Here is a 13,551-nt window from a genome sequence, read left to right as displayed (position 1 = left end):
ACTTCACAAAAGAAAAAAGCACAACCACTTTAGTGAGCCATTTTGATTTATTTTATTATAATCGATAACCAAAGAGTAATGAGTAGTTGACTCCATTGAAAATATGGAAATTTACATAGTATAAAAGATGGGTTCTTTAAAGAATTCCTATTGGTTGTTACAATTTTTTTTCTTTTTTTTTCTGACGTGGGGACCGCCATGATCTCTAAATAATTAATTACACTCTTCTTTACCATCTTAATTTTATTTAATTAAGATTACATTTACACAAAATCATACATTATACAATTACACATTAATAAATTACAATTATAAGAAAATTAATAAAATTTTCAAATAATCATCCTCCTACTTCTAACCTGAACAAATAAAATGTGAACAATGCATATTGATTAATCATCCGGAATGAGTTGTTAAATTCATTGTGTAAAAAAAAAAAAGTCAATATGACTATTATATTCCAACATCACAAATATAGAGTATATAAGTTCTTAACATTTTAACAACAAAATATATTGATATATCATTTTTTAAAATTTTCGTACATAAACAATATAGTAGAGGTAGATAAAAATAAATTGTAGAAAATAGATTACTCCGTAAGAGAGTTTTTTTTTTTTTAAATCGAAAATATATAAACTTTAAAATAAATGAAAGCAAATATAAAAAAGAACTAAATATAACATAACCAGTATAATACAAGTAGATTTGAAAAAGTTCCCGTTCCAAATCGAAAAAAATATAAACTTTAAAATAAATGCAAAGAAATATAAAAAGGAGGAAATATGAGTTTCGTATCATACTTATATGAAGTTCTTCCGATTATTCACTTTAATTAGCTTTAATGTTAAAAGTCAAATCCTTTAAATTTGAATTAGATGAACATATGGAAAAATATTCAAAAAACAGAAATAATTAAAGACAACTATTTAAGTAACTTTTTTAAAAAGGTTTGAAAGACATCATAGTTATTCATAATAATTGAAGAATAGTGAAAAAAAAAAAAACGGAAAAACAATGAATACAGTAAAAAAAAAAAAATAACAATACTGCATGAAAGAAAAAGAAATCAATTTTAAAGAAATCAATAGTCGGAAATACATACAGATCGATCTTTTTGTATCATACATATAATTTCGATAATTAAATGCAAATGTCGTTATATGAGGTGTGAAGTAAATTTTGAGGGCATATTTGATGTGAGAGATTTTTCAATCGGAACTTGAAGGGACTATAGAAGGAGGCCTCCAAGTGAGAATGAGGGTATAAGATGAAATTGAGAGTGGACGGATTTTCATTTTTATTTAATATTTGAGGGGAGTTGGAGAGATGATGGAGGTGATGACGGTGGTAGTGAGCCAGGAAGATATTAGACTCTCGTGCTTTGGAAAAGCACATTTTGAAAAAAATACTACTCACATATACAACTTACGTGCAATGTCCCCGAGCCCCAACCAGGGTGATATCCTCGTGATAGTGGTTCGAAGCAGCGACTGATAGATTGAATCGATTATTTTAATTATATTAATGATGAAAACCATTGTCGTAGATGAAAACTGTTTTTTCTTTAATTATACGTACGTTATATGTAGGTTAGTTACGTTAATGATGAAAAACCGTATTATGTCATCAGAATGAAGACCGCTACTGAAATTATGAAATTATATTACGTCAACTCTTGAATTATGGGCTTATTTATAATGTTACGGCATTGCACATTTAATAACACTCATTTATATGATCATGTATCAATAATAACACCTGTTATTACGACCCGTGTATTTTTTGCACGGGTTTAAAACTAGTTTTTAATAATGTGTAGTTGTAAAACATGCATTGGTAAGTGTAATAAAGCAACTGTTACATTTAGTTTAGTTTGGATAGAAGGGAGTACAATATTAATTCAAAAAACTTATATTTAATTCAAATGCACCTAGTAACCAGTGCCAGCAAAGAATGTTGAATGACACCATCACACGTTGAGGCTATAGCAATACAGCAAAACAATTTGTAGGCCAACTACACCCAACAAACCAAGACACGATCACTCCAAACATTGTGTTCAACCTAACATAATATATCAACACAAATCCATTCTAAGCTTGTATTTTGACAATCTTAACCAAACATTTTGAGATTTATACCAAATTTTTCCTACTTCACCATGTATACATTGTCAACAATTCCATGTTAGAATTACTTCCTACGGAGTACTTGTTAAGCAATTGACGACTTAGAGATTAACTTGGTATTGTTCTAAACCGAAGTTGAACTCGCAACATTTGACTTTGTGATTAGTAACCTATATACGTAAAACATTAGAATCGTGCCTAGAGTATTACAAGGGTACACATCAATAATTTACCTACAAACATAAAGATGTTGCAACTACACAAGTGTGACAACAGGCCACATAAAAGAATGTAGTAGACAAAATTGTGTTACAGATCATTAGCTCTTTTAAAGGCGCTTCCACCATGATGACCAAGGAAGATGTCCTCAGCTTCTTGGGCGATAGGGTTGTGTCCTTGAGTGTGATGGCTAGAAGATGGTTCACCGCTTCTCTATCATGTCCATCTCCCACGTTAAGGAACAACTGAATACATCGGAATTACGTCTGAACTACTTTTGCATTTTGGGGCACCACAATCACATTCAAGATCTTACCGGGAACAAATATTTTCTTCTTTATGGTTTTCCCATCTATATACTTCGAGAGCTTTTCGTCCATGGATGCTAAGCTGAACGCTTCATCTTCAGAACACGTTTCTTCGACCTGGATGGTTCCTCGAGTCTTTCCGTTGACCTGAACTGGAAGGACTATTTTGGAGTCTTTCAAGTACAAGGGATCCGCCTGAATTACACAAGTCCATATTTAGATAACTAGTATCCTCGTGAAAAGCATTTTAGACAAGTATTTAGTTTTGGGAGACCGTTGTATGTATACAACCAAACTACGACCCCTATGATGAAATGAGGAATGAAAAGTGCAGCAAGACGGTTGAACAAGTTTTTGGTACTCATACTACACAGGAACCCTGAGCGAGCACCTAGTTCTGGAAATTGAGTGTGTAAAGAGTTGGACCATACCTTTGGGAAAGGCTCATATGCCAGTGAATTTGAATTTCCAAGCCGAAACCAGAGCTCTTCAGCCACATGAGGTGCATATGGCGATAGCAGCTTTACGAATGCCTCCAAAATTGATCTTGGGTGATTGTCCCACTACAAAGGGTACAAAACAACAGCAATTAGAAAAAACGTGCTAAGAATCTGCTGGATTGTACCATCGTTAAAGAAAGGAAATAGGTTAAACTCAACAAAAAAGATTTGGTTGGTTTGACAGTATAACCGTACAAGATTGTCTCACAGAAGACATTACTGAAACATTTAGTAATGAAAAAGTGAGATTCTTCACCATAATGTTCATCAGTGAAATACAATGGCTATAGCCTGTAAGTCCTATAACTGAAGGCCAAAGGTGTCCAAAGTGGTATCACACAAGTCACGGCTCATGAGAGAAGAGGAAAGAGTTTAAGCAAGCAAACCTTGTATGCTGCATTGATGAACTCCATCATTGCTGAGATACCCGTGTTAAATCGAGTTCCTTCAATTTCCTCAGTAACCTACATCAAACAAATCAAATTTCTGAAAATTGATTTCTCTTAAGAATAGTTTATCAAAGTCTCCTCATTGATTCAGCATAACAAGGAATAACTAACACTCCGTAAAAAAACACCAGAGCTCTAGAATCCAGCACTCTGGTTGCCTATAAACTCAAGCTCGGAAATTAAAGGTGGACACCAGTTACGGTACTTGAGCCTGCTCCAAATCAGTATATTTTATTCTTATTTTTCTACTAATATTGAATCAGATTTTTAATTGAATTAGGTCTTGGCGTCTAAAATGTCTAATGGTAAGGATTGAGGTCATGTATACGATACGTCGCAAGTTCAAATCTCCTTCGCTCGTATGGGTGACCTTGTACCGGCTTTATATGATTGGATCTCCTCTTACTTTTTCAACAGAAGTTAACACAGTATATATTGCAATGTTTAACTTCAAAATGTTAAAGAAGTTATCAGTAGTACTTCGTATTATATATGAAGGATGAAAAAAAGAATATCAGACCTTTTCAATGCACTTGTGCAGCAAACGTAATTGTTCTAAGGTGGGTTCTTCATCAACGGCCACTGTTCCACCTCTACATGAACCATCAGCTAGAGGCAAGCCCACAATTAGTCTCCATACTCTAGCCAAAAACCGATGAACACCTTCAATTCCACTAGTATTCCATGGTTTTACGTCTCTGAGAGCCAAATACAAGAAAGAAGAAATTATATATAGAGTAACTTGGAAACATAAATCAGATAACGGACTAAAATCCTTTCAGTCAAAAGCAAACCTCAGTGGTCCCATGAACATCTCATACAAGCGAAGTGAGTCAGCACCATACTCAGCAACTATATCGTCAGGGTTGACAACATTGCCCCTGCTTTTGCTCATCTTATGAGCCCGAGCAATCAGACGAATGGTAGGATTCTCTTTCAATACAAAAGAATCACCCGACTTCATAACCTTCATCCAAGGTGAGTAATATTCAGTCAAAATTGTGATATGAGATGACACGTCCATTAATAGCGAGCTCTTAAAAGAAGGGAGGTGTAATAGATATACTCATATACAAGGAACGTACTTTTTCGTCGGGTATTAACTCTTGAGAAAGCTCACTCAAAACAGTAGCTGAATCCGCAGATACAAAATCTCCATTTACGTTTCTAAGTGCCGTATATTGGACCTGGTGATTAAGTATTAGAGTATTAAACAAATAAATACTAAAGCACAGTTATATATATTTAACCTCAAAAAGATTCTCACCTCCCCCAAGATAATTCCCTGGTTTATGACACACTTGAATGGTTCCTTGGTCGACACAACACCAACGTCATAGAGAACCTGCAAACAAAGGCCGGAAAAGTATAAGCAAAACTAAACAAGGTATGTCGTGTAACAGTATCTTCATACCCAGTTTGCCACAACATTTGTTTATTCCTCCAAAGGTTTCAGTTTCTCACTAGTAAAGATTGTCAGAGTAACTTCATATCAAGGTTGTCTCAAGAGCTCCTGCACAAGACTGGGTTGCATGTATCAGTTTACTATACCCCTATGTTAGACGAAACAGAGAGGCTGTTTAAGAATGATAAATAATGATGGTTGCGTTCAAAATTACATCTTCGGTACTCCACAAATATAAGAAGTGCGAGGCATTTTTCTTTATACCATCATGCTCCAAGCACAAAGAAAAGTATTTCTCACGAACCAGTGTAGTCGATATGCATGTTAAAATGAAAGCTTTACCAACCAAACCAAGACATTGGTTGTGACAGCTCGATCACAACAGTGAAATCTGAGTGTCACCAGGATTTAACTCTTCACATTTCTTAGGAACTCCTAAGTAATGGTTCTGAAAAGGTATACCACATTTCAAGAACAAGTGGCAGAAGTTACATAATAAAGAAAGAAACCTCGAATCCTGGTCTCCAAATATCTAATTGCAACAGACTGAAAGTGAGAATTTAGATTACCTTGTGCCAAAACCTTGCATAAAGTAAGTGCAAAACTGCATGCTCAGCTCCCCCAACATACACATCAACTGGGCTCCAGTATCTGGATGTAAAAAGCTTTGTAGAAGGTTAGTTGCATAAACTGCACAATAAATGTATTCACAATTCGGAACATAACACTTTACAAACTTCCAGAAAAGATATTTTCCACAAAGAAAATGCAATTCTATAATCTTAAACATCTTACTTTTCCTTTTCCTTGTTAACCAATTCCTTTGAATTCCATGGATCCATAAATCTTAAATAGTACCTGGATAGTGGATATGGTTAGGAAATATGTTACAGCTTGCAGAAGACATACAAAATGTGACAAAGTGACACTCATGCATAGCGTTCTACTTTTTTTTTTACTGCTATCTGAAATAAGAATTTGGAATTCATGACTAGTGAAAACAAAGGGCGATGACAACAGCATTACAAATTGTCTCAAGGGCTCCCGTAACAGAGGGCTTAAGGAAGGGTTTGGTGTACGCAACTTTATTACTGTTAGCAATATAGAAAGGCTATTTACAGACGATTCATAAAAAAAAAACTGAGTTGAGCATTGCATTGAATGACTACTACTTCACAATAAGAAGAATCACAGACAATTTAGTGAGTCATATTGCTTTATTTCATCACACTCAAGAAGTCAAGAACCAACGTATAGTGAGTCTTTGGCTCCATTGAAAATGGAAATCAAAGACGAGTGAAAAAATTAATTGGTGGGCGTACTAAAACTATTTATAACAGTCAAACCCAACTTGACAGAGTAAGAGATAAATTTTGAGAATCAACAGATTGTTCAGCTACAGGAACATAGTTAAAATTGCAAAGCCAACTCCACAGCAAACAACTAACTTCCTTCTTGATCGTATTTATAATATTCATATACTCCCTCCGTCCCGGTCATTTGTTTACCTTTTCCATTTTGGGGTATCTCATTCATTTGTTTACCTTTCTATATTAGGAGTGCTTTTTTATGTATGATTTGGTCATCCATACCCATCATGATCCACTTGTCATTCAATAACACTAACAACAAGTGGTCCCCTCTATCTCCTTAATAATTGTGCCAAAATCAAAAGTAAACAAATGACAAGGACAGAGGGAGTATGTTGCAAACTTGCAACAAGCCGGCATTTTTTTGTGAAGGAATGTTTAAGGATTGACTTCCAGAAGTACAATGAAGAAGGACGTTAAAAACAAAGGATGTTCTCAACATAAGAACTAACAATAAGTTGGAAGTTATTTTATCACATCATGGAGAGAAAAGATTGAAGATTCAAGGCACTATAAGGATCAAATAGAACATAATATTGGTACCATCTAAATTGCAGGGTACTGTACTAGTACAGCATGTCCAATAAAAATGGGAACAAACAAAGCTAAGTGTGAAAGGACTTTACCAACAAGAGCCAGCCCACTGAGGCATCGTGTTTGTATCTCTCCGGCCATGTTTTCCAGATAAAGGATCCATGGTTTGTACCTTTAAACCAAAAATAAGAATAAATAGACATTTACACAGTAATGTAACTAAAATACTGGTCAACTGGCATAAAAGATTTTGTAGAAGTGAAAAGTCAGAACACAGCTAAAATGTAAAATGGAAGTTGCAAGGGAAGGGCGAACTGGCATCCGATTCATGCCTCCACAGGGGAAGGGTGGGGGGAAATAAGTATAGGCAACGGGGGGACCTTTGTTTCCAGTGTCCTTTTTATATTAATATATTAATTTATAATACAAAAATTATAAAATTCAATCATAAATTTTTGGAAAGTACATATAAAAAAGTTAGTTTTCCAGAGTCCCACGACCCCATATTTACTAGGTGGATCCACCTATGACTCAATGAATATAGGTTTAGCCTTACATGTATTCTAAATTATAATGAAGCAGCAGGAACGTAATAATAACAAGAATCAACTAGCATAAAGACAAGTATACACATACCCAAGATGTAGCTTTAGATAATGGTGGATCGCCTGTACCAGTAGGAGTAAAATCATCCAACTCCGGAAGCGTCAGAGGCAACTCACTTTCGGAAAGGGGAATCGTCTCACCAGTGTCATCTAAAAAGATGACAGGTATAGGTTCTCCCCAGTATCTTTGTCTGGCAAAAAGCCAGTCCCTTAACTTAAAGTTTACCTGGAAAACACCACCAGTAGAAAATTCAAGCACTAAGGATAGTGTAACTCTGATCAATGTGGACCTATTCACCATATAACATGAGTGATCAAGTTCAAGAAGACCTCGCATACCTTTCTCTTACCATTTCCAGTTTCCTCCGCCCACTGAATCACTTTTGAAGCAGCTTCTTTGCTAGACATGCCATTGATATCAAGCCCTGTTTCTGAACTAGATGAATTTATGAGGACACCTTCACCAGGAAAAGGCTTTCCTGGTTTTCCAGAATTCTCATCTTGTGGCTTAACAACCCAATTAATTAAAATATCATACTTTGTAGCAAATTCGTAATCACGTGTGTCGTGTGCAGGAACGGCCATTATAGCTCCAGTGCCATAGCTGCATCAAAACAGTAAAAGAACTGAAAAAAATAGCCAACATAAAGGTTATACATGCATTCAACGATGCAAGCACACAAGACACCCAATTATTGATTGTGATTAAGTCAGCCATGCCCTTTGATACAAAACGTACTTCCTCTGTATTTAACGTTCTTCCCATTAGACTATTTGAGGTCACTGTTTCAAAACATTGACTGCAAAAATGTTAAAAATTATAAAAAGATACAACAATATTAAATTATTCACACCTTCCTAGAACATAATCAGCCACCCAAATGGGAATAGCGACTCCATTAGCAGGATTCTTCGCGTAGCAGCCAGTAAAGACTCCAGTTTTCTCTTTTTGCAGCTCAGTCCTCTCAAGATCACTCTTCCTTGAGGCAAGCTCTACATATTCCTCCACCTTTTTGCAAAAAAAGAAAAAAAATATAATTTTCTGATAGCAAGTGAAAACTGATTTACATTGGTGAAGCAAACTGACATACATGTTTAGCTTGGTCGGCAGCTACTAGAGATTGCAATAAAGGATGCTCGGGTGCAAGAACAAGATAGCTGCAAAATATAGAATTGAAAAACAATAGCCAATGAAGATCAACCCTTGTGTGGATCATAAGAGATTAAGAGAAACAGGAACATGCAAAGTGTCATACGTTGCTCCAAAAATAGTATCTGGCCTGGTTGTATAAACAACGATTTTAATGTCCCTTTCTTGGGCTTTGATATCAAGCCCAGTAAATTCCAGTTCAGCCCCTTCCGATCTTCCTATCCAATTCTTTTGCATCTCCTTCAAACTTTCAGGCCAATCGAGCTCTTCTAGATCCTCAAGAAGGCGGTCCGCATAAGCAGTGATCCTGAGCATCCACTGCCTCATTGGCTGCCCTTAGAAAACAACTATTCACAGATTATGAATAACATTCAAAGGAAATTAAAGGAAGACGAGTATAGACAAAAGACACACGAGGACCTCAAGTCCTCAACATACTAGAAACTATAAAGTACAACACATCACACCTTTCTTATAACCGGATGACCACCACGCTCACTAACACCGTCGATGACCTCCTCATTTGCCAACACGGTGCCAAGAGCTGGGCACCAATTCACAGGAACTTCAGCCTGATAAGCCAATCCCCTTTTTAACAACTGAAGAAATATCCATTGTGTCCATTTGTAGTACTCTGGTTCAGTCGTAGAGATTTCACGATCCCAATCGTATGAAAAGCCCAGCGATTTGAGCTATGAAAAAAGATGTCAAACCAATGAGAGTTACACAAGAGTTACAGAGAATTTACGTCTTCTTGAGAAGATGTCCTAGCACACCAGTTTTAACCCAGTCAAGTCATTGAGTGTTGGTACTCACACCTATGTTGGGAAGGGGAAGGGGGATGCTATAGAAACACTGCCTCTAATATGGTAAAAGTTTTTGGAGTGCACAACACAATCAGATGACCTTACTGAGACCAATAGCCACACAAAGGCAAACAAAAGGATAAATTACTGACCTGTAACCGAAACCTTTCAATATTCCTTGCCGTCGTGATTTTTGGGTGAGTACCTGTCTGCCATACATGCTCAGCTTATGACCTGACGATTTGTGGCAAAATGGTAATGTGGCCAACATTAAAGAAACATTATATTCAGACCAAAACATACATCAATAGCATACTGTTCTGCTGGCAACCCAAATGCATCCCATCCCATAGGATGCAAAACATTGAAGCCCTGCATCCTTTTAAACCTGGCAAGAATGTCCGTAGCTGTATATCCGAGTGGATGACCAACATGCAACCCAGCTCCACTGCAAAACACACATTTTCCAAAATTCCGTAACCTTGGCTTAAAATCATTAACACACCACAGATGATATCGAGCTCACAGGCGAAAAGTATTAACTTGGTTTACAGCAATTTTCAAGAGGTGAGTTTTAACTTGTAAGAGATTACAGAGATCAGGTGGTGGACTAGCTAACCCCCTAATAATGGCCCTTATGATGGCTAAAATTAAAGATGCATCAGATTCTGTAATCTCACTAATATCCAATGTTCAAACTTCAAGATGACAGTTTAAAAAGTACATGGTGATTAGCACTGTATCACATACGTGACTTCTCCCTTTCTAATGAAGTCGCGACCATGGAACATCACCTTACACACAAGGGATGTTTCTTCACACCACCCTAAAGTCTTGGTTGGATGGAAAAATTAGGAATGAATGAGAGAAGAGGGCAAGGAGTAACTTCACCTCCCTCTTTTAAGACCTCTTTTCCCCCCACCTCCTTTTTTATCTAAACAAAGCGTCGAGTAATGCTGATTAGATAACAAGACCCTTTTCAGTTTCCACTCCAAGTCAAGAGCTAAATTAATAAAATTTACTTGTGTGCTTCTACTTCCGCTGCCAGAAGTATATTCAATTGCAAGCATCAAATCCATGACATAATCCCAAGCACAACAGTTTCATCAAACAAGCGAAACACGGAATTTCGAAACTCTAACCATATACTCCTACTAAATAGCTAAAGCATATGACATTGATCATAGTAATTGTCAAGCTAGACAACAACACAATTTCACACAAACATTATCCACCAATATGCAAAAATACATTGAACTACAACAAATCAAACAAAAGACACAAATTCAAAGCTCAGCCCATTTCATCAAACACTTCACAATTGAAATTTATCAACATCCCATCATCACCTAAGACAAGATAATACATTCTAAACTTCAATTAAAACTATTAGATAGAAAGAGAGGCACACACACCTAGGGTAAGGAAACATATCAAGAACATAATACTTAGGCTTAGAAGTATCAATATCATCATCTGGGGTTCTAAATGTTTTATTAATTTCCCAATATTTTTGCCATTTTGGTTCTATTTCATGAAATGGATAAGCCCTTTTCACCATTAACTCCTTCTTCTCTTCATCATTGCTTAATTCTACTCTAATCCCACTTATTCTTCTTGTAAAACTACTTTTTCTATGCTTTAAATTGATTCTGGGTCTCAATGAAAATGCTGGTTTAATGCTGATAGCACTGGAAGAAGGAAAATTGAATGTAGGTTTATTAAAGATGTGAACTTTATGAGAATTAAATGATGGGTTTGTAAGAATTTGAAAGGGGGGATGAAGATTAGTGACCATTTTTAGAAGAATAAGGGATTGAAGGTGGAGTTTCAAACTGAGAAGATAATGTCAATTCCTGGGTTTTTTTTCTCATGGGGTTTTTGAGATTGGTTTAATTATTGGCGGGTTTTATTTGTTGGGCCGATTCTTTGACGGCATACGGACACGGACGCAAATACGGATATCAGACATGATTACATGAACAGCAACTCTCCTATAGGACCGTCCTATAGCATAGGACTGGCCCAAAAGGATAGAAGCCCAAAAATAACACCTCTAAGTTAATTAGTATTCTATTTTTATTTTAACAACACAACATTTTATGATAAAAACTAACATATTTAAATATACAATTTATTAATATAAAATTTTAGGTTATCAAAATAAAATATTTTTTTTATAAGTATATTAAGGACTTTTGGTTATTTGATTAAAAAAAGGGAGCTTTAAGTAATTGTTTGGGCTTTTGGATTATGGGCTAGTCTTATGCTATAAGACAGTCTCATACAATAATTTGTGTTTAACCCATATATGTAATACGGTAATTTTAATTTTGTGGGACATTGGAGAGGGGTCAACCCATTAAATTGTTTTTAGTACCCTAAATGAGATTCCTAATTATCGGTATGGATACTGTGGACATGGCCCACCTGCGAGCCCACTTCGATCTGTGGACATGCAGCGGTCTTTTGAAAGCCACGCTCGGCGGCGTAAAAATGTTTTCGACCGGATCGTTTTAGATTGGTCGGTTTCGTCTCGGTAAGGGTCTCGAAACGATTAGAGATGTTCGGAGTAGCCACCAAGCATTTGTGGGATGCTTGGAACCCGTTCGAAATCCACTTTATACCTCGGTCAAATCGAAGCACAAAGCAGCGTTTGACATAGGTACTAAAGATAAGGAAATCGTCCCTCTTTAGTATCCTATCTCTAGAATGACTCTTGTACGCCCTGGATAAGGTCGTCCACTATCCAAAGTTTCTGAGTAAGAGGTGAAGGTACGTATTGGGAAGCCCTTTAATCAGACACCCAATCCCGCCCGCGGTAGCGGCCTCTACTGATCGATCTTGGTTGGTTGAATGCAAAAGTTGATAAAACGGTTTAAATGCATGAATGCGCATCCAATAATTTAAACCTAACATGTGAGAGCTTTCTCGGTTGATTTAATCCAAGTATCAAGTATAAGATGTCGAGTTGGATTAATGATTGATTTGCATGCAAGACGGAAATTAAACATCCATTTACCGTATTAGGTTTAGGGTGCATAACGTGATCCATTTGTCTTAGTAAAGCATTTTGCAAATATGATTTTGGAATAAACAAATAGTCATCTGATCCGTCCTATATCCGGCTAACCGAGTCGGATCGTCCTAGACTAATCTTTGGAAAGGGGACAGCCCTGCACTGCACGGCTACATGAGGCGCGAGCCAGCCGGTGGTGTAAAGGGGCCTCCCCTGGTTCTGAAAATGAGAAAGAAAAGGCCTGCTTGAGGCGCGGGTCAGCCTACGGTTATATGCCGTGTTCTGACCTTTTGAAAACGTTACAAAACGTGTTGAGAAATGGGTATTTGAACCCGATTTGGTTTGAAAGGGTCGTTTAACCGCATTTGTTGATTTGAAGAACTAGACCCGAATAATCATCATTATTTTGATAATATTCGGTGTCGGGTTCGACTTGACAAGCTTGACATGAATAGTTTTGAAAATGATTATGAACTAATTGTTTTAAGTTCATTTGAATATAATTAGTCGATACTCATCATCGTACCCTGGTTAAAATCCGGCATGGTATGTAGAACCAAGGATGACTTTGTGTTGGTGACTAATATATTTGTTTCGAAAATGTAAAGAAATGATGAGAGGCTTTAAAATACCTCCAAAAAATGAAATAAAAGGCTTTAAAATACCTTTTAAATGTTATTAACCAAACATTGTCACCTAAACACGGATTTAACCGTCATGGTATATGGAACCAAGGGTGAAAAATGTTTTATGGTTAAAACAAATGAAATAAAATAAAAAGGGTTTGAAAATATTTGAAATGATAAAAACCGATTACAAATATGAAAATGAATTAAAGGGGAAAGACGAGAACAAACACGGTTGATCTCTGACCTGAACACCCCATTTAGGCGCGGGCAAGCCGGCGAACCAAGGGGCTTCTGTCTCAGGCCAAAAATCAGTTTTGGCTCGTTTATCCCATGTTTTTGTTCATGTTATGCACGTTTTAGCATGTATAGTCATGAAACAAATGAAAACATGATAAAAAAGGATTTTTACACCCTCATACTTACAT

The 13,551-nt window shown here is 36.4% G+C and overlaps 1 protein-coding gene across 1 annotated transcript; it reads right to left on the bottom strand.

Annotated features, from left to right (window-relative positions):
- Positions 1 to 2,267: 2,267 nt before the first annotated feature.
- LOC141642537 (leucine--tRNA ligase, chloroplastic/mitochondrial) lies at positions 2,268 to 11,371 on the bottom strand. Its single transcript, XM_074451375.1, has 19 exons — positions 10,894 to 11,371; positions 9,782 to 9,926; positions 9,631 to 9,687; positions 9,140 to 9,364; positions 8,779 to 9,002; positions 8,614 to 8,680; positions 8,377 to 8,531; positions 7,862 to 8,126; positions 7,554 to 7,748; positions 7,010 to 7,089; positions 5,809 to 5,871; positions 5,583 to 5,664; positions 4,876 to 4,953; positions 4,694 to 4,795; positions 4,403 to 4,575; positions 4,129 to 4,306; positions 3,546 to 3,623; positions 3,091 to 3,222; positions 2,268 to 2,854 (listed from the first exon to the last, which is right to left on the bottom strand). Exons 1-19 carry the CDS (start codon positions 11,274 to 11,276, stop codon positions 2,612 to 2,614), a joined length of 2,925 nt encoding a protein of 974 aa, XP_074307476.1. The 5' UTR covers positions 11,277 to 11,371; the 3' UTR covers positions 2,268 to 2,611.
- Positions 11,372 to 13,551: the final 2,180 nt, after the last annotated feature.

This window comes from Silene latifolia, chromosome 2 (assembly GCF_048544455.1).
Source record: "Silene latifolia isolate original U9 population chromosome 2, ASM4854445v1, whole genome shotgun sequence".
In the NCBI taxonomy this organism is placed as follows: Eukaryota; Viridiplantae; Streptophyta; class Magnoliopsida; order Caryophyllales; family Caryophyllaceae; genus Silene; species Silene latifolia.
The sequence above is the reverse complement of the archived record's forward strand: the minus strand, read 5'-3'. Positions and strand labels throughout refer to the sequence as shown.

Excerpts from the sequence above, each read along its gene's own strand:
- LOC141642537 (XM_074451375.1), bottom strand. The coding sequence starts at position 11,276 with ATGGTCACTAATCTTCATCCCCCCTTTCAAATTCTTACAAACCCATCA. Across the intron at positions 9,003-9,139 it reads GTCATCCGGTTATAAGAAAG|CCAATGAGGCAGTGGATGCT; the intron begins GTGTGATGTGTT and ends TTCTAAGGGCAG. Across the intron at positions 8,681-8,778 it reads GATACTATTTTTGGAGCAAC|CTATCTTGTTCTTGCACCCG; the intron begins GTATGACACTTT and ends TATATTTTGCAG.